Raw genomic sequence first — 18,700 nt, forward strand, 5'->3', positions numbered from 1 at the left:
GTTCGGAAGCTGTCGACTCTGGCCTAGCCATAATCGGAATTATTCGGCTATCTCCGGCCCTAAGGCTGAGGCGCTGTGGAACTTGGGTGTTTGGGGCGGGTCCGGGGCCGGAAGTGCGTGGGCTGCCGGGTTGGCCCTCCTTAGGGTTTTCAGGAAACATGGAAGCGGCCGCGTTAGTTGGAGTCTAAACCCTGTTGTGGCTGTCTCCGGGTGCCCTGTGAGAGAAAAGGGGAGGTAAGCGGGGTAGAAGTACCTCCCTCCTTGGGCCGGGCAAGACTCAGTGTTTGCGTGCTTCCCTTAGTGTGGCAAGCCTCCAACTCTTCTACGGATACAGCTACCGCCTCCCATCTTCCGAATCTCCGCCACTCCCATCTAGGGCTGTGTTGCTCTTTGGGACCTCGGAATGCCAGATTCCGTGGCCTCCAAAGTGGAAGGTGGCAGCATTGTGTCTTTGGACCTGGCCTACGAACCAGTTCTTGATCATTGAACTTGAACTTGCCATTGAAGCTGTGTCGCAAGACTCGGGAAAAGTTCTCCCTTTCTCTGAATAAGAGAATAATATTCCTTTAGGAAGAATTGCTTCTTGTAGGGCCACTGTGAAAAAGAAACTTCCTTGAGCTGTTTTGGTAGTGAACTGAGGGTAATTGCTTCTGGGTTCCTTTGTCAGTAGAAACGCTCCAGCTTAGAACAGAAGAAACACAAACAGTAAAATATGTCGTAAGCAAGTAGTTTGTTTTCATTGAGATTCAAACTGTGGGATTTGAGAACTATTCAAGCTGGTTGACCTCCGAGCTGCATTAGTGATGCTAAGGCCGGTCATCAACAGGTATTCTATTAAACACGAAGAAAAGTGTTCATACATGAATTGTCACAGCAGTATAACACTTGCTAGGTCCCTAAGCCAGCAAACCAACTAGACCGTTTTCTCAGTCCTTAAAAAAGAATTGGCTGCTTTTCCTGTTTTTCTTACTCTGTTATCTCATTTTGGACAAGGCACCCTCACTAACTCTGCTCTTCAATTTTTCCTGATGCTTTACAGGAAATATAACAAAATAATACAGTTATAAAGTTCTTATTTCAGAGGCTACATGCACATTGCAGAGAAGGCTCTTTCACTGTATAAGATTTTCTCTCTCTTTTTTTTTTAACCTACTGTTGATAGCTCAGAAAGGATTAGCATCTGGGTCCTGACCAGCTGCTTGGTAAATTAAAAAATGTATACCTTTTTTTCATTTTAGGGAAGATATATTGGACCAGTATTAATCATTGATTTTTTTCTTTACTCAACCTAGAACATAGAATTAGGTGGGACAGAATGAACAAGGGATGCTTTGGTTATTTTTAGATTCTTTGTAGGAATGATGGAGGGAGGCAGTGATTGGGGAGGGTAATGGGTTTGAAAAAGAGGAAAGTTGGCAGATATGAAATGAAGTTATTCTTGGGTGCTTTCTGTAAGGTAGTTGGATAATAAACAAAGGACCCTGTTTTTCTGTAAACCAAATTGGTGAAAAGTAATAGACGTTGGTTGAGTGTGGTAAGTTTCCATGTTGTTGGGAAGCTTTGTTTTCGTTGCTCTATCCAGAGAGTACATAACAGTGCTTTTATGTTTCAGGATGCCACTGGAATCGTCTTCCTCTTCAATGCCGCTTTCCATCCCTTCTCCCTTACCCCCAGTACCAGACAATATTTCTAACTCTTCTCCTCCTCCAATGTCTTACATCACTTCCCAGGAGATGAAGTGTATTCTTCACTGGTTTGCCAGCTGGTCAGGTCCTCAGCGTGAACGTTTCCTTCAGGACCTGGTAGCTAAGGCAGTACCAGGAAAATTACAGCCATTGCTGGAAAGTCTGGAGCAGCTTAGTGTGTCTGGAGCAAACCGACCACCTTGTATCTTTGAGTGCCAGTTACGTCTTTGGGATCAGTGGTTTCGAGGTTGGGCTGAGCAGGAACGCAATGAATTTGTCAGGCAGCTGGAGGTCAGTGAGCCAGACTTTGTGGCAAAGTTTTACCAAGCAGTGGCTGCTACAGCTGGTAAAGAATGATATTAAAAATCAAAGAAAAAAAAAATCAAAGAAGATAGGCAGAGCTAATGCAGCCATGGCCACAGCTTTACTGTGAGAACTTGAAATGTATCATCAAAGACTTGGAGATGGTGTCCTGATCAGCTAGCGGAAACTACCTGACAAGTACAGGCCTGGTGATTCCAACAGCCTGTCAACTGGACTCCTGCTGGAAGTGTTTTCCATCTGAGCAAATCCAGATCAGCAGCCTGCTTCCTAGCTTACTTCAAGAATTTAAACACTTCCTTTGCAACTGTAACTGAAAGGAATCTATACATTGTAACTCAAATCTATTACCAGCCTGGCTTGTTAGGGTATCAGGTAGAGCATTTGTACAAGGTCATGACCTAGCTGGATTTGCGTGGCCGGTTCACTATCATTACCAAATTCTGGCATAATTTTGTAACATCCCCACTACTAGCTTTCCTCTTGATGATTTAGTAAAATTATGGAAAAATCAGGAGACACAGATGTTTGTTCCCTTCACCCTGATGTTTGTTTGAATCCAAATAGCAGTGACTTTTCCTAAAGTATATATGGCATCTTTTGAACTGGTAGCAGATATTCCTATCTTATAAGTTTGCTTTACAACAATATGAAAACAAGTAACATTCTTTATAGGCTGAAGAATTTATTTTTTTATGTCAAAATAACGAAAAAAAATAAAAAAATAAAAATCTAACGAATTTTCAGAACCATAAGTCTCTACTTTTTTTTTTCATTCCAAGGCTAGTGTAATGTTGATATACAGAGAAAGAGGCACTATGAGAAAAGTAGAACGTAAGTATAGACATTAGATGAACTTTCTATCCAGTGTCTCTTAAGAAATCATCTCTGCTGTAACCCCTGTCATGCTCCAGGTAGCATCACACCTTGTGATCCCTCCACTGGGCCCCGTGTTGTGCACTGGAGCTCTGGTGAATGATAAAAGGGCAGGAGGTCCCACCTGAAGAGTAGCTTCTTTCTGATAGGCCATGGTTCCCAGTGCATCCACAGGAAAAACATTGGGCAGAATCCTACGGACAGACCTTGATGGGTCATGAAAAAATTATGGTCCAAAGTAACCAAAAACCTAGGAATGTAGAGGTGATAATGTGGCCTGGAATAATGCCTAGGTGGCGAAGGGTCTTACCTTTGTTTTATTTTTATTTCTATTTTTTTGAAGTTACTCCTATTTATGTTTCTTTTCTTTTGCTCCCTCGACACTCTCAGACCTTCCCTCACCCAGAACTCCCTCAGACCCTCTCTCAGCTATTTTCTTTTTTCCTACCTTTATTTTAATATCTAGATCTCCTTCTAAATGGTAAGCAGAACAAGAAATCAATAAAAGGGTTTACACAACCTGAAATGAATGAGACCAAGATCCAAGACTGCCAAGAACCCATATTGTTGGAAGGAGAACTTGGCAGCAAGGGAAATGACTTAGGGGAAGAGCCAGACAGTGGAGTCTGGGCAAGGTGCATTGGTCATGCTTAAGGTGATGCTCCTCAACCTGGTGCTCCAGTTATGAGGACTCTGTTTCCACTGCAGGGGACCCACGTTTGATCCCTGGTCAGGGAACTAAGATCCCACAAGCTAGGCAGCACAGGCAAAAAAGAAGAAAAGGGGATTAGGAGCCGTATGTCCTAGAGATGGGTAAACTCCATTACTGTGGAGGGGAGAGGTGTCCCACAGTAATGGGCCCCATGTAAGGGTTCCTTGTTTTCAGAAATACAACTTCGTATAATCGCTGGTGGCGCAACAGGAAAGAATCTGCCTGAAAATGCAGGAGATGTGGGTTTGACTCCTGGGCTGGGATGCTCCCGTGGAGGAGGGCATAAGGACTCGCTCCTGTATTGCCTGGAGAATCCCATGGACAGAGGAGCCTGGCGGGCTACAGTTCATGGGACTGCAGGGTGGGCCACGACTGCCGCGACGGCGCAGAAGCACACAGGTCAGAGTATGAATGAGTGTTTAAGCAACGCAATTTCAAATACCTAGATTCTGGAATTTGAAGACTTCTTGGAATGTTTCCTTACTTGCTGTTACTTGCTGTATTTTATGATAAGGGTGGCTTCTTCATAATGGTAATTCTAGAGGTTTCTTCTGGAGAGTCAATGTCAGAGCCCTAGGCAGCATACCAACTGAAGGCCCTTGGCAGCCAGGAAATTTCCACATATGCGCAGTGAACACCAGACTGTTGGTAAGGGGCTGTGGATATAGCACCTAAAAGGACTGATCTCTCTTTTTTTTCTTTTTTCTGGACACTTGGATCTCTTAATGGAAGTATAGTCCCTGAAAGAGTATATGTCATGAGACAGGTGTGCGATGAACGGGAAGGTCTTCAGAGGAGGGTTAGGAAGTAAAGGACTTCAGCATTCTCCTTGGCCCCCTGTATAAATCCTTAGCTGGAAGCATCTCCTTACCTGCCAGTGCCTTCTCTGCTCACTAGAGCCTGTAGTACTGCTTCTGTCAGTGTTTCTCACTGTTCCTTCCCCAGGGAGTCTCTTGGAGACCCAACTAATCCTCAAGACAGCTGGAATAACAGGTCTTGGATTGAAAGACTTACAGTTTGTAAGTAATGGCATTGGTAACCGGAGAAGGCAATGGCACCCCACTCCAGTACTCCTGCTTGGAAAATCCCATGGACGAAGGAGCTTGGAAGGCTGCAGTCTATGGGGTCGCTGAAGGTCGGACACGACTGAGCAACTTCACTTTCACTTTTCACTTTCATGCATTGGAGAAGGACATGGCAACCCACTCCAGTGTTCTTGCCTGGAGAATCTCAGGGACAGGGGAGCCTGGTGGGCTGCTGTCTGTGGGGTCACGCAGAGTCGGACACGACTGAAGTGACTTAGCAGCAGCAGCATTGGTAACTTCATTAGTCTAACAACCAGCACGAGCGACAGAAGATCATAGTAGCCAGGTATCTGCAAGGAAATATGTAGCAGGGCATAGTTATAGCCTCAGTTACCTACTCAAGCCCACCTTCTAAGGAAAATTCATTCTAAATCAGAGTCACGGACTCAGTAGGGTACTTAGTGAAAAATGAATGAACATCAATACGTAAGCTACAGTGATTTATTGTACAGTGCAATGTATAGAGCCAAAATTGTATAGTAACTTTAAATGGAGTATAATCTATAAAAATATTGAAACACGTATTTTCAATGTTGCTCTATGTACACCTGAAACTAAAATAGTATTGTAAAACAACTATACTCCAATGATGAAAAAAAAAGATGTACATAAAAACACGTTGTGTGGTACTACCACAAGAGCACTTCCAAACTTTTTTGCCAGTGTACTACAGCCAGTCCACTTCTGATACTCATCTGAATAGCCTTTCCTGGAAGGCATGGGGCCCAGGATGATCCCTCCACCTGCACTTTGTACACTGCCCTCTCTATGCATTGATGTAAACAGCAGCAGCCAGTCAGCTCTGCTTCCTTCCGTGTGGCATCTGAGAGGGATGCCTGGTCTTGTCCCCAGGGAGCAGCTGTGAAGTGAGGTTGGCAAGGAAGCACCAACTCTAAGGATGGTAGATCTCCCCATGGGGATTCTCTGCCCCAGGTGGGAATCCATTTCCCTTCTTTGAGCATTCACTCTGAAGGGCAGGGCAGAGGGTAGAATAGTGTTTGTCCAGATGCCTCAGAAGGAGACTTCTGTCTGGGCTGACTGTGTTTCATTCCGCTTTCTCTAGTCCAGCCACCCCGCTGACCAAGGGCTTGAACCTGCAGGGGCCTCCCAGCATGGGGTCTGGGGAGCAGCTTCATTTATCCAGGTGCGGGTAGTGGCAGCCCAGTCCGCTGTGTGTGGGGAATTACAGAGTGACACGAGGATGGCGGCCAGCCCCTCAGCCCCGCAGCACATGCACGTCGGCCAGCACATGCACAGGAGAAGCCTGAGGCGCCATTCCCACAGGCGGTCACAGGGCCAGATTCCAGGCCAGGCCCTGAGAGACAGGAAGACAAAGAGGGGTCAGAACAAGTGAACCCCCCAAACCCCTCAAGGACAGCCATGCTCACAGTTTCCATTCCACGTTAGCAGCAGATAACCTCCAACCTCTCCACTTACCCCAAGCTGACTTGAGTCAGAAATGCCCTCTGCAATTCTCCCTTATCTCTCACCTGGCCCCACAACAGCACCTCTGCAGTGCTGTGGTTGACCTGGTCCCAGCCCCAGTCTTTGTTTTTTTCTTTCCAAAAATTTCCTGATCTAACCATTTGGCTGTAGCAGGTCTTCGTTGCTACACAGCTTTCCCTAGTTGCAGCAAGTGGGAGCTACTCTCCAGTTGCTGTGCTCAGGCTTCTCATTGTGGTGACTTCTCTTCTTTCGAAGCGCAGCCTCTAGGTGCACTGGCTTCAGTAGCTGTGGCTCGCAGTCGGTATAGAGCTTTGGTTCAGTAGTTGTGGGGCACTGGCTTAGTTGCTCTATGCCATGTGGGATCTTCCTGTCCTAGGGTTCAAACCAGTCTCCCTTGCATTGGAAGGTGGATTCTTAACCACTGGACCACCCAGGAAGCCTCAGCCTGAGTCTTTGAAGGCAGCAAGTGGTTGGGTCAAGCCTAGGACATTGGGCACTGTCATAGGTAGCAGTCATTTACAGTCCTGGAGTAGTCAGATCTCCCAGTGTACCCACGGGAGGAGGTAGCACTTGACTGCTCCCTCTTCCTTCCATGACCCTAAGCTGCTCTCATTCTCACCGCTTCTTCCAAGGAAGCACCCAGTGAGCCTCCTGCAGTTCCAAGTGCTTGGCCAGGCTGTGGTGGAAAGCAGCTGTCCCCACTCATCTCGCCTTGTCACTTGCTTTGCAGAACAGTTCTCTCTAAGACTGAAAAGGAGAGATGGTACATGAGAGGGAAACTTCAGAAGGGTGAGAGAGAGTTGGAAGGAAGGGGTTGGTGAGATATCAGTGATTCCTTCTGGCTGATATGTGGGGAGACCTTGCCCTCATTCAGACAGTCCCTCCTTCCATGTCTCAAGGAGCCATCCAGAGAAACCCAGGGCATGGAGCAGTTAGTTCATGGAGTGTGGCCCGAGGACACATGACTGCAAAGTGAAGGGACCGCAGCAGGGTGGACCCACACTCTCACCCCTCTGCCCAATCGGCTCTTCCTAGAGCTTGAGGCACCTTCTGTTCCACCCTGAGGAGGTCCTTCCACTTGGTGGGAAGCTGAGTGACGTGCGCCCCCTGCCTCAGCCTGTCTGCTTCTTCCTGTTCATCACGCAGCAGTCACCATGACCACGACACTGTGGCTGAGGCTGGAAAATGCAGGGTGCAGTAGACAGTGGTATCAGCAAGGGGCCTGTCTTCTTAGTCCAGCTCGCAGCAGGCAGTGGGGGCTACGATAGGTGAATATTCATGGGCCAGGTCAGGTGGGGGCAGAAAGGAGGGGACTAGGGTAATGCAGAGCTCTCCCTGAAAATGGAGGCCTAGGAAACTTGGCAAAGGTGGTGCCAAGGGATGGTGTGGGGGGTTTTCAGTGCCCATCCAAACTTCATCAGCATGCCCCCAAGTTACCCCAAATAAGCATGATTTTTTTTTTTTTTTTGGCTGTACCATACAACTTGTAGGATTTTAGTTCTTCCACCAGGGATTGAACCCAGGCCCTCAGCAGTGAAAGCCCAGAGGTCTAGCCACTGAACCACCGGGAAATTCCTCCAAATAAGCACAATTTAATGAAAACGACTTATATGCTCCCTTTCTTTCCCATGACATCTAAGATTGAGATGCAGAGCCAAGAAAAGGGATTTGAGTTGATCCTCACCTGTTGGTGGCGCTTGGATGTGTGGGCAACCCACACATACAGGAGAAACCAGTGTTTTGGATCCCTGGCCCCCCTTTCTGGATAGGTCAGCAGTGGGGTTCCTGCCCTGACCACAAGGCATAACCATGTAGATGGGTGTCAGGGGTATGGTAGGGAGTGAAATGTCTCATCTAGCTTAGCGGTTGGGCTGGGGAGAGGATGACAGGAAGCTGGGTACCAGGATAGGAGCCAGCTAGTCTCATGAACTGAACGTCATCTAGGCAGATGGTTAGAACAGGGAGTCTTTCCCCCACTCCCTACCAGTCTCTGATTTAATAAATTGCTAAAGGAGAGGAGTTCAGGAATCTGCCCTGGTAGGAAGCGCATTAAGTAATTCTGATGCTGGTGGTGGTGGAGAGGTCTAGATAGGCTAGAGGTCTTCAGTTCCCCAAATCCGAGAAATCATTCTCACCTTCACCTCCAAGCAAGTCTCTCCTTCATATCCTGGTTTCTGGAGGCTGCACCTGACAGGAATGAAGCTTTAGGTGAGCTGGAGAGGTTTCTGGGTGTTCCTGAAGCAGTACTGTATACATGCTCAATCACATGAACTTGACTGTGGTAGTTTGGGGTGTGTGGCTCTCCCCAGACAGCATGGCAGTAATACAAAGGGTTTGGATTCAGAAGCAGGGGTCCTTGCCTTAGAGGGACTTAGCAAGATGGGCAGTTTTACCTCCACATCCTAGACATCCCATTCCTTTTCTGTGTGGTCTCCCTGCCATAGCCTTCTCTGTCCCTTCAGTCTTCCTGTGCTCTTCAGCTTTCTCTCTCCAGCCTCTGTCCTTGCTACCAGGGCTCAGGATACCCCTCTCACCTCATCTCCTTCAGGATTCCAAGCTCCCTCTGATACAGGATCTCCACCATGACAGGTTTGGGTTTGGAGGGGTTGAGGATCCTGGGGACCAGGGAGGGCGAGGGAGGATGAACAGAAGTTTGGGGGAAGTGGGGAGAAAGGAGGCCTGAGAAGGCTCAGACGTCTGTGTCTCATCATGTAGACACCTGTCTGAGGCAGCCCCTCAGGAGAGGTAGACTCCCAGGAGGAGCAGGCCCCAGGAGGAGTAGCCCCCAGGAGGAGTAGCTCCCCCAGAAGGAGAAGCCCCCTAGGAGGAGCAGCCCCCAGGAGGAGCAGCTCCCAAGAGTAGATCCCCAGGAGGAGCGGCTCCCAAGAGGAGTAGATCCCCGGGAGGAGCAGCTCCCAGGAGGAGTAGATTCCCAGGAGGAGGAGTCCCCAGGAAGAGCAGTCCCCAGGAGGAGCAGTGGCAGCAGCCACATCTTATAAACGTCTCTCCATAGCCTGCTCTGGATCTAGCCTTCTGTTCCCGTCTTCCCTGCCTCACTTACATCTGGCTTTCTTCTCTTACCATCTCTCTTGAAATCCCCTTCACCAAGCTTGAGTTTTGTTTTTTTTTTTTCAAGATTTGAGTGTTGTTGACTAAATCTGTAATTCCTGCAAGGAGATCCAATGTGAACTACAAGGGCCAAGCAGCAGCCCCCACCCTTCCCCCCTGGGGTGCCAAAAGCAGAGCTGGAGTGGGGCAGTGTTAATTCCTGAGGCCTCAACTGACCTTTCCAAAGAGGAGCCTACTTCCTAACTCTCTCCTAACCCTCTTTTATCTCAGCCTAAGTTCCTGTCATTCTGAGTGGACAACTTTGAAACCTCAGAAACAAAAAATTGGGGTTACTTCATTCTTTGTTTCATAGATGCTTGCCTGTTTCATTGGAGTTGGACAGACAAGGCTCCTGCACTCCACTAGCTCCCAGGTCAGTACAGGGTGAACTCTAAGCTGTAAGACTTAGGCATTTCCTCCACCTGTGTAGAGCACATGGTGATTGCCATTTAAACACATGTAGGTTGACTAACATCACCTATGAGAGGCTGCTCTGTTAGCTTTGTGAGGCTTCATAGAAGCTGCTTAGAGGCCTGCCCAGAGGAAAAGTAAACTCTCAAAAAACATTAATAGAAGATGTTCAAAGATATTCAACATGTGTTAGAGGGCATATTTAGAGGACTTCAGTTCTTCTTCTGAGACACACCTAGTTTTTTTTCTCCAGGTGTCAGAAATCTTGTTTTTATTTTCTCCCCCACTCCTGGCCTGGCTGGCCCAGTCTGGGGGAAACCCTCAGGGTCAGAGCTTGTGGAAGTGTTCAAGGTCTCTGCAGCTCTGGAGGTTTTCTGGGCTCCGGCTGCCACAGCTCCTAAAGCTTTGCTGCCCTCTTCTGGCCTTACTGGGATAGGGCGTGCCCTCTCCAGGGAAGGGGTTCATCCTAACTTCTCATAAGCTTGCACAACTTCAGACCTTCTAACACAAGCAGCACAGGAAACTCGTCATGTTCCTTTGGCTGGAATACTTCGTCCTGCCTTTGCCTGGCAAATCCTTCCTCATCTTTCAAGATCCAGCTGAGAAGTTTATTTGCCTGTTGAGACTTTTCTTTAGTTCCCCAGGCAGTGTTAGTTTGCATATCCTCTATTCTCCAAGGGCATTTCCTTCGCATCTTTGAAGTAGTGCTTATTATATTCTCCTGACATTTCTTTTTGTGCTTGTTTCCCTGTCAGACTGTGGGTAGGGGCTGAGGCTGATTCATCTCTGCATCTCAGAAGAAATATGAAGTAGGTACGGAGGGATAATGGAGGTGAGAGTGTGGCGGGTGTGTGCGTGCTTGGTTATTCAGTCATGTCCGAATCTTTGTGTCCCCATGGCCGTAGCCTCCCAGGCACCTCTGGCCATGGGATTTATTTCAGGCAACAATACTGGGGTGGGTTGCACTTCCTTTTCCAGGGGATCTTTGATCCAGGAATCGAGCCCATGTCTCCTGTTGTCTCCTGCACTGCAAGTGGATTCTTTACCTGCTGAGCCATTGGGTTGAGCCCCTGGGGAAGCCCAAGATGGAGGAAGGAAAGTGTAACGAGGCAAGGAGAGGAGGAGGGCAACAATCATGTGACTGACCCTTCCTTTGTGCCCAGACATTGTTCCAAGCACTTTAGACTCAGGTAATCCTTTTGACAACCTTATGAGGTAGCTGTTATTATTACCCCATTTTTACAACCGAGCAACATGGGTAGGCAGTATCCATGGGATTTGAATCCATGTATTTAGGCTCCTGGGCACAGGCTTTAATCCACCGTGCAGTAGCTTTTCAGGTGCCCAGCGTGGAGGCGAAATAAAGTGCTGAAAGGAAGAGGATGAGAAAGATAAGGGTGCAGAGAAAGAAAGGGGTAAGGAGAGGATGAAGGTGTTGAGACAGGGTGGAGTTGGAGAGAGTGAGGATGGAGATGAGAAAGAGGGCATGGAGGTGGGAAACTAGATGGGAAGGGGACATTGATGGAGGGTGGAGGTGAATGATAGGTTGTGGGGTGTGGGTCATGGGTTGTGCAGAGAAAGTGAGGCTGAGCACAGAAGTCATCCTAGGTAGAGTCATCCATCTGGGTGCTCCGTCCAGTACGATCACCTCTCAGTTCCTGCATCGTCTCATCTTAACATGCCTTTCCATCCACCTTAGCAAGCCCTCCCCACTCCCACCCAGGGTCAGACCCAGGCCTTATCACTAGAAACTGCAGTACCTATGAAATAACTGAATCAAACATCCCACTCTCTGATATGATCTCCTTTCCTTATGGTTTGTTTGCTCAAGCTGGCCTACTGTCGCTGTTCTAAAGCTCACTGAAGAACCATGGCCCTTATTGTCTCTTCACCTCTTCTTATTCGCCTTAGGTTCCAGATTCAAAGCAAAATCCCTCCCCTTCCCTATCCATCCCATCCATCCTGCCTCCCTGGGTGACCCCCATGACCAGATGAACCCAACATCTGTCTTGTCCACACTTGCTCCCAAGTAGGTAAGGACCCCTGAAGGAAGTCCCTCCAGAGGACAGACTGTTGTCACCTAAAACTGTCATCCTTGACTTCAACTGGCCAATCCCAAGATCAGAGATCTCAGCTCCCACTTCCACTGTCAGCAACTGGGATTTTACACCTTTAAGCTTCTTTCTTGAAGCTTCCTACTAAGTCACTTGAAATCACCTCTTTTTTCGTAGTGAAAACAGAAGCACTGAGAGGGGAACAAGCTCAGCGGACTCCAGACCTGTTTGGGTCTGTGTCTGCTGCTGCGTTTCTCCCCTTTCACCTTAGGAGAGAGGAAATGTCTTCTTCCTTTGGAAGGTGGTTCCACCCCGGGATGTTCTGCATCCCCTCAGAGCATGATCTAGTCTCAGCTCTTCTCTGACCTCACCTCTCCCCGTCAGTCTAGTCTGTTTCCAACCCCAGCCTCTGTCAATGAGTGGGAAGGTCCTGCTTGGGGAATTCCTGCCTCTGCTGGGAGCCCTCAGTTTTTGCCACAGTGATTCCTACTCACCTTTGAGGTGTCTGCTTACATGTTACTTCCTCAAAAGCCTCTCCTGACCCTCACTTTTAAATCAGATTCTCTTATAAGCATCTGTCACAATCATACTTTATTTCTGTCCCATAGCACTGCCTGCAGTTTAGAACCATCTATTTATTTTGGGGAGGGGGGTATGTTTGTCTGTCCCCTTTGTGAATCTGTAAACCCCACAAAAGCAGGGACAGTCCTTGCTTATCCTATAGCTCCTAAAACAAGCAAAATGCCCAGAGGGTTGTAAATATTGTTTGAGCAAAGGAATGAATGAGAGTGATGAGAGAGAAGGGAGGTAGGAAGGTAGATGGAGAGTGAGGGGAAAGGATGGTGATGAGGACAGGGTGCAAAAGTGAGGCTGGGGATGAAGGGGAGAAGAGGAGGGAGAGGACAGGCAGAAGGGGTCCTCATACTGGGTCTGGTTAAGGCTTCCAGACCCTGAGTAGGCTTCCCTGGAGCTCTGTCTCTTGGTCCTGCTGCCCGTAAGGTTTGAAGGCAGAGCCAGTGGGCGGGACTAGACTTTATCTTGGGGTGCAGCCCTAACCTCAGATGGTGACAGAGCTGGAGCCGGCAGGGGTTTTGCAAACCGTCCCGATTGCAGCAGGCCAGCAGTCTCACTCGGGACGGCGGGTGGGGCCTGGGCTTATCTCCTGAGCGCAGTCCTAACCTCAGATGGTGACCAAGCGGGAGCTACAGGCGTTTTGCAAACCGTCCCGATTGCAGCAGGGCTGGATGGTCTGGCCAGGGGTGACAGTGCTAGGTGTGGGGAGCAGTCGGGTTTTGGACAGTTTGGTGCTTCAGGGTGAAGCTTGGCTTGTGGGGTGTGGGGGATCCATGCTATGTACAGCTTGCCTCTACCTAACTCAGATCTGGGTTTCTGAAAGAGAAGGGGAGGTTCCAGCTCTGCATGGGGGGTGGTCTCTCCCTAGTAGGAAGCCTTCCTTCTCCCAAGTCCTAGAACTCTTCTGTTGCTCCATGAAGTCAGCATTGATGGCCAGGTGCAGCCGTTTTCCTCTGAAAATACCCATCATTTCTCCATGGGGTAGCCTCAGGGAGTTTCTGATGGGCCTCCTCAGTGAACTTCTCATTGGTGCTTTTCTGGGGCCAAGCCAGGTCTGCTTATGGGGGCAGCTGACAGGCCAGCCTGGAGTCCTGTCCAGGTTGGATCCTTCCCACTGGGGACCAGCCCCAGCTGAGCCCTGTAAGGAAAGATCTACCCACTGGTAGTGACAGGAAGTGGCCGTCCCAGAGGAGTGCACAGGCCCTGGCTACTGTTGCCTCAGCATCTCCCCTATGGCCCCCTCCATCCCATGGTCCCCTCACTGGCTTGGGGCAGGGTAGGGTAGGGGGTGGAGGTGAAGAGGCCCCTTTCCACCCCCACAACCCCAACCGGGATCTTGCAACACTGGGATGGGGGCCCTGGGGGCCCGGGCATGTGGCAATCCGTGGGGGGTGGGGTGGGGAGGTGTGCACCAAGCAGGGGGAGCAGCTTTCACAAGCAGCTGCCACCGCCACCTCGGACTGACCTTGGCAGGCTCACCTTGGACAACTTCCTGCCTCTTGGTGGTATGTCCAACATCCTCCCTTCTCCCCCTTCCCTGGGGCCTAAGATCTGGGCTGTCAGCTCAGGACTCTTACACTGGTCCCAGTTTTGTTCATGAAGGAAAAGTGGGCCAAACTGTGGACTGTAAAGCCAAGGGAACACAAGTGTGTGTGCTGCGGACCTTGATTTGCTGGTTTTCAAAGTTCCCATGCCCTTGTCCCAGGACCTTGTACCTTCCCCAGGCAAGGGTGAGACTAACCACCCTTCCCGGGGGTGCCTTCTTTCTGCCACCTCTGGAGGCAGGCATCTCTGTGGCAGGGTGGTGGGGAAGAGGGGCTCGGGGTGCAGGGAGCCTGCTGCTTCAGAGGGGATGAAGACTGTCCTGGAGGGAGGGCGGTGCAGTTCTGGCCTACTCTTCTTCCACGTTTCTATTCAGTCAGCCTCACCAGCTCTCCTTGCTTCTTCCGGATCGGGACACCTCACAGCCTTGGCATTTGCTCTCCCCCTGCTCCCCTCCCACCCAGTTTACCACAATTGCCTCCTCTAGGACATTTTTAAGATTTCAATTTCAGTGTTACCGCCTCCTGCTGTGTTACTTGCTGCAGGAGTTGTAAGTTCCAGCAGCAGCAGAGAGCCATCACCCTCCCAGGCTGTGAGGCAGCTGCAGAGAGTCCTTGTCCTGTCCCCAGGCGTTAGGGGCTAAGTACCTGACTTCACTCTCCTGCGGCCCACAATCTCCTGCACTGCCTGAGCACAACAGGTGGAGGAATTATTCAGCTAAGAGTTGGACTTATCTTGGTCACTACAGTGTCCTCAGAAACTTGCAAGGACCTGGCATGAGAAAGATGCTCAACAAATACTTGTGGAATAATTTACCAAACCAGTTGAAAAACCTCATTCCGAAAGTGTGACTTCCGGCTACCTGTCTTCTCCCCAGGATATGATCTGTTACAGAGGATTGCAGTGTGCCCATCACTCTGCATCAGGCAGGGCCCAGGTATGCACTTCTCTCACCTGGGGCTGTGGCTCTCCTCCAGACCCCGTGGCAGGCACCCGCCCCAGGGAGCCCTGGGTGCTGGGGGCTGGGAGGAGACATGATTCAGAGCTGTGGGAAAGAAATTGGACAGATACTGAAGCAACCCAGGTCCCATCATCCAGAACCTGAACATCAGTCCAGGGGCAGTGGTCTTGAGCTGAGAGGAGGAAATCCGGAGGTTGAGTCACTTACCATGCTCTGTACAAACCCCCCTTATGCAACCCATCCCCCTGGGCTGAAAGGAAGGTGTGGGATTCTCCCAGGCATCCACTGAGATGGGCGCCTCCTTCTTCCCAACTCAGGTAGAATGAACCATCTAGTGAGGTTCAGATCTGTGTGTCCAAACTGGACCTGGGGCTGGGGGATCCAGGGCACAGATGTAGGGGAGATGGTGCCTGAGAGGCATGGAGGCAAAGGCAGGAAAGAGGCTGAGTCCTGGGTGAGGTAGGCACAGTGCACGCAGATGGCTGCAATGTGGAGGCTCTGACCCGGGGATGTGGAGGTAGGTGGGGAGAGAGAGGACTGGGAGGATCTACACCCCAGACTCTCTCCCTCTCAGAAGGTTATTCCTTGATGTCTAGCACTACTATCTCAGCAGTGGCCTGCAAGTCATTGGTGACCTAGGAGAGACTGTAACCAGCCTGTATAATCTCTCATGTCTCTGATTCTATCTGACAATCCTTGATCACTGACTGAACGGGACCCATGTGCCCTGCACTGTTCCATATGCCTCCAAGGGGAGGGTGTGAGTGCAAAGCAGAGAAACAGGTGCATGTATGGAGCCAGCAAAGGGCCTGGGTGAGCTTCCGGAGAATGCCTCTTATCCCTCCGGCCCTCAACCATCTATCAAATGTGGCTCACACTGTCTTCTTGTCTGAGGGCAAAGCCTACCAGATGATCTCTTGAGGTTGCTTCCAGCCCCTTTGAGATCTGTGATTTATGGAGCTAATTTTGGCTCTGCCTCTAACCTATCTCATGACTCTATGAGTGAGTCCCTTCCCTCTCTGAAGCCTCGGTTTCCTCACCTGCAGAATGAGAAGTTTAGATGAGATCTCTGAGGTCCTTTCAGCTGTAGCAAAAGGAAACAATAACAACTATTCATGCTCACTGTGTGCTAGGCACTGTCTATGAACATACAGCATTACTACTCCCATTTTGCAGATGTGGAAACGGAGGTACAGAGAGAAGTAACTGGCACGAGTTCACACAACTAGCAAGTAGCAGAGGGAAATTCAAACTGAGGCTGTCAAGCACTGTCATATTATGCCTCTCAGGCTAGAGTTCTACGAAAAAACTGCTTTCCACATGGGGTTCATTGCACAGGGAGGTTGTCATCCTCCTCATTATCAATTTTATTGTATACGAACAGGTCTCGAGGACTTTCCCAACTGATTCGTCCCCCAAACACTCAGATTCTTTAAGGAACCTACGCCTCGAGGAATGGAGGACAAAGGTGGGCACCGGTGGGTTGGAAGCATGGGGGTCTGTCAGTCTGGTAGACTGAAGTTTGGGAACTGGGGAGAAGGGATTGAGTCTCAGATCAATTGTTGCTGTGCTGATGTGCTCAGTTGTGGCCGACTCTTTGCGACCCCATGGACCGTAGCCTGCCAGTTTCCTCTGTCCATGGAATTTTCCAGGCAAGAATACTGGAGTGGGTTGCCATTTCCTTCTCCTCAGATCAATTGCTGAGTGACCATAAATACATCAGAGCCATCTGGAATTTTCCCTCGGTCTCCTGGGGCAGGAAGTCCCAGAGCTACACCTCAAGGTGAGAGAGAATAGGCTAGGGTTGGCAGGCCTGGGCAGGAGGGCCTGGAGCTATGGAGATCTCCCTGCAAACCACAGAGCTCTGCTAAGGGAATGTCCAGAGGCCACTCCAGGTCCTCTAGGGTGGGAGTAGAGTGGGCCGCATCCAGGGAGAGAAGAGCAGAGGGACAGATATCAGACCTGGCTGTGTGGTATGCTGGGGGACAGCTATGGGCAGCTTGTCGGCTGAATTTCCCAAGTGTTTATTTGGGCCTGGAATCGAGAGGTATACAGACCTAGCCTTGTGCATTCCCTGCCCGCAGAGCCTCCATCACACACACACCCACACACCCACACCCCCACACCGGCCCAGGCCCAGTGCACAGCCCCAGCACCAAGTCATATGCAGTTTTATTCAGCCACAGAATCATCATGCCGGGCCTGCCCTCCTCCTTGCCCCCTGCTGCCACTTGCCCATGGTCTCTCTCTGGCTGGGCCTGAGAGGGGCTCTGGGCCCCAACGAGGGCGGGTGTCCGAAAGGTCAGGCTGAGCTGGGGAGCTGGGGCCCTCAGTCTGCCAGGTGGGCTCAGCTGCAGCCCCCCACGCCCTTGATGAGGTTGGCGGCCTCAGGGATCTGGCGGAAGAGGTTGCGCAGCGTGTCCAGCTCCTGGGTCAGCTGTTCCACGCGGCTGCGCAGGCGCTCGTTCTCGGCCATGTACTCCAGCACCTTCTGCTGTGTCTCCAGGATGCGCCGCTTGGCCTTGTCCCGGCTCTTGCGCACCGCGATGTTGTTCCGCTCCCGCCGCAGCCGGTACTCCAGGCTGTCTTTGTTCACCGCCTTCTTGCCCTTGTGTGAGGGGCCCGCTGGGGAGGGCGCCTTGAGGAGCGGGCTGCAGGGGGGCGCGGCAGCGGCCAAAGGGGCCTGCAGGGGGAGGCACGGAGGGAAAGGAGTGAGGGTGTGGGGCAGGAATCCCACCAGCCGGAACACGCGAGGGGCGTCCGAGGGACGTGGGATTCAGGGCTAGCTCCTGGCCCCGTCAGAACGACCACCGCCCTGCCAGGACCCGCTGCTTGGACCCATACTGCCTTTCATGTCCCCCACACGCTCTGAGGCCATTTTCCTTCCATCTGTCTTGAGTCTCCAGTTCTACCCTCAGCAGGCATTTCCTCTTCTTGAAGCAGGAGGCAGCACAGAAATGAGAGGAGGGGGCTGGTGGGCAGCAGAGAAGCTGGAGGGGGATGCCCTTAGATCAAGGCAGGCCAGCTGGTCACAGAGACTGCAGGACACATGGGTTCCAGCCACACAGTGGGGCTTCAGGTGGGAGTGCATTCACAGAGAGGCCAAGCGGGGTCATGGCTAGGTGTAGAGCACAGAGGGCTTGGGTGGGTAGATTTCACACAGCAACACCACACATGGACCCCGAGCACACCGCCTCCCTCCAGCCCCTGGGTGGCAGGGAGGAGAACTGAGCTGTTCTTACCTTGAGGACGCGCAATGGCTGGCTGGGTGACGCCAGGCCTGGGGGCAGGTGCATGGCTGTCTGTCCACAGTGTGCCACTTGGTACTGCAGAGGGTTGTAGCTGCTGCGGCTGGCCCCCCGGCTGCCCTCAGGTCCCCTAGGCTCCTCCTTCACGGCCACGGCCCTGGGGTCGTAGCTCCCTGGGCTGCTGTAGATGCCAGGCCCCAAGGCCTTCCTGTCGGGGCCGAAGGTATGTGGGGGATAGGTGAAGGGCCGTGGGTCAGCCGGCAGGTAGTGGGGGAAGGCAGGGGTCCCGGGGCCCTTAAGGCCTCGGGCCTCAGGGGCCGGCTTCACAGCGAAGAGGTCGGAGAGGAGCTGTTCTTCCCCAGACTCGATGTAGGCAGACAGGTCGATGGAGGCCTCATGCTCACACATGTCCCCCAGCTCCCCAGGCCCCGCGCGGGCCCCTGAGAACTCCAGTGGCTGCTGGCCAGCGCGGGGCTCGCACTCGTAGTAGGTCCCGTGGGACATGGCCGGCCCGCCCCCTCGGCTCCCCGCCCCTGGCCGCCCCGCTCTTGGGGCACCCTCCGGGATGCTCGGCTGTCTGTCTCCCCCTGCCCTAGATCTGCCCTCTCCGATCTCCGCCGTCACCCACTCCTGTGTGGTCTCTCTCCTCCCTCCTCTGCTGTTTCCTTTTCCTTCCTC

The 18,700-nt window shown here is 51.3% G+C and overlaps 2 protein-coding genes across 2 annotated transcripts; both read right to left on the reverse strand.

Moving 5' to 3' along the window:
• Positions 1-39: 39 nt before the first annotated feature.
• On the reverse strand, positions 40-13,645 carry CIROP (ciliated left-right organizer metallopeptidase). Its single transcript, XM_068993317.1, is given in 21 exon segments — positions 40-215; positions 2,933-2,990; positions 2,992-3,076; positions 4,129-4,246; positions 4,249-4,265; positions 4,466-4,603; positions 5,313-5,493; positions 5,496-5,646; positions 5,752-5,848; positions 6,117-6,237; positions 6,745-6,894; positions 7,009-7,090; positions 7,279-7,307; positions 7,310-7,392; positions 7,805-7,859; positions 7,862-7,979; positions 8,261-8,315; positions 8,405-8,495; positions 8,599-8,816; positions 8,818-8,860; positions 13,534-13,645. Coding segments are annotated over 21 exon segments (2,178 nt in total).
• A 3,476-nt stretch (positions 13,646-17,121) lies between these two features.
• Positions 17,122-18,526, reverse strand: CEBPE (CCAAT enhancer binding protein epsilon). Its single transcript, XM_068966558.1, has 2 exons — positions 18,017-18,526; positions 17,122-17,457 (listed from the first exon to the last, which is right to left on the reverse strand). The coding sequence occupies exons 1-2, from the start codon at positions 18,524-18,526 to the stop codon at positions 17,122-17,124; spliced, it is 846 nt and encodes a 281-aa protein (XP_068822659.1).
• Positions 18,527-18,700: the final 174 nt, after the last annotated feature.

The sequence above is a fragment of the Capricornis sumatraensis genome, chromosome 2 (assembly GCF_032405125.1).
Source record: "Capricornis sumatraensis isolate serow.1 chromosome 2, serow.2, whole genome shotgun sequence".
In the NCBI taxonomy this organism is placed as follows: Eukaryota; Metazoa; Chordata; class Mammalia; order Artiodactyla; family Bovidae; genus Capricornis; species Capricornis sumatraensis.

Coding starts and splice junctions, on each gene's coding strand:
- CEBPE (XM_068966558.1), bottom strand. CDS start 18,526: ATGTCCCACGGGACCTACTACGAGTGCGAGCCCCGCGCTGGCCAGCAG. Junction 17,458..18,016: donor AGCCATTGCGCGTCCTCAAG/GTAAGAACAGCT, acceptor CTCCCCCTGCAG/GCCCCTTTGGCCGCTGCCGC.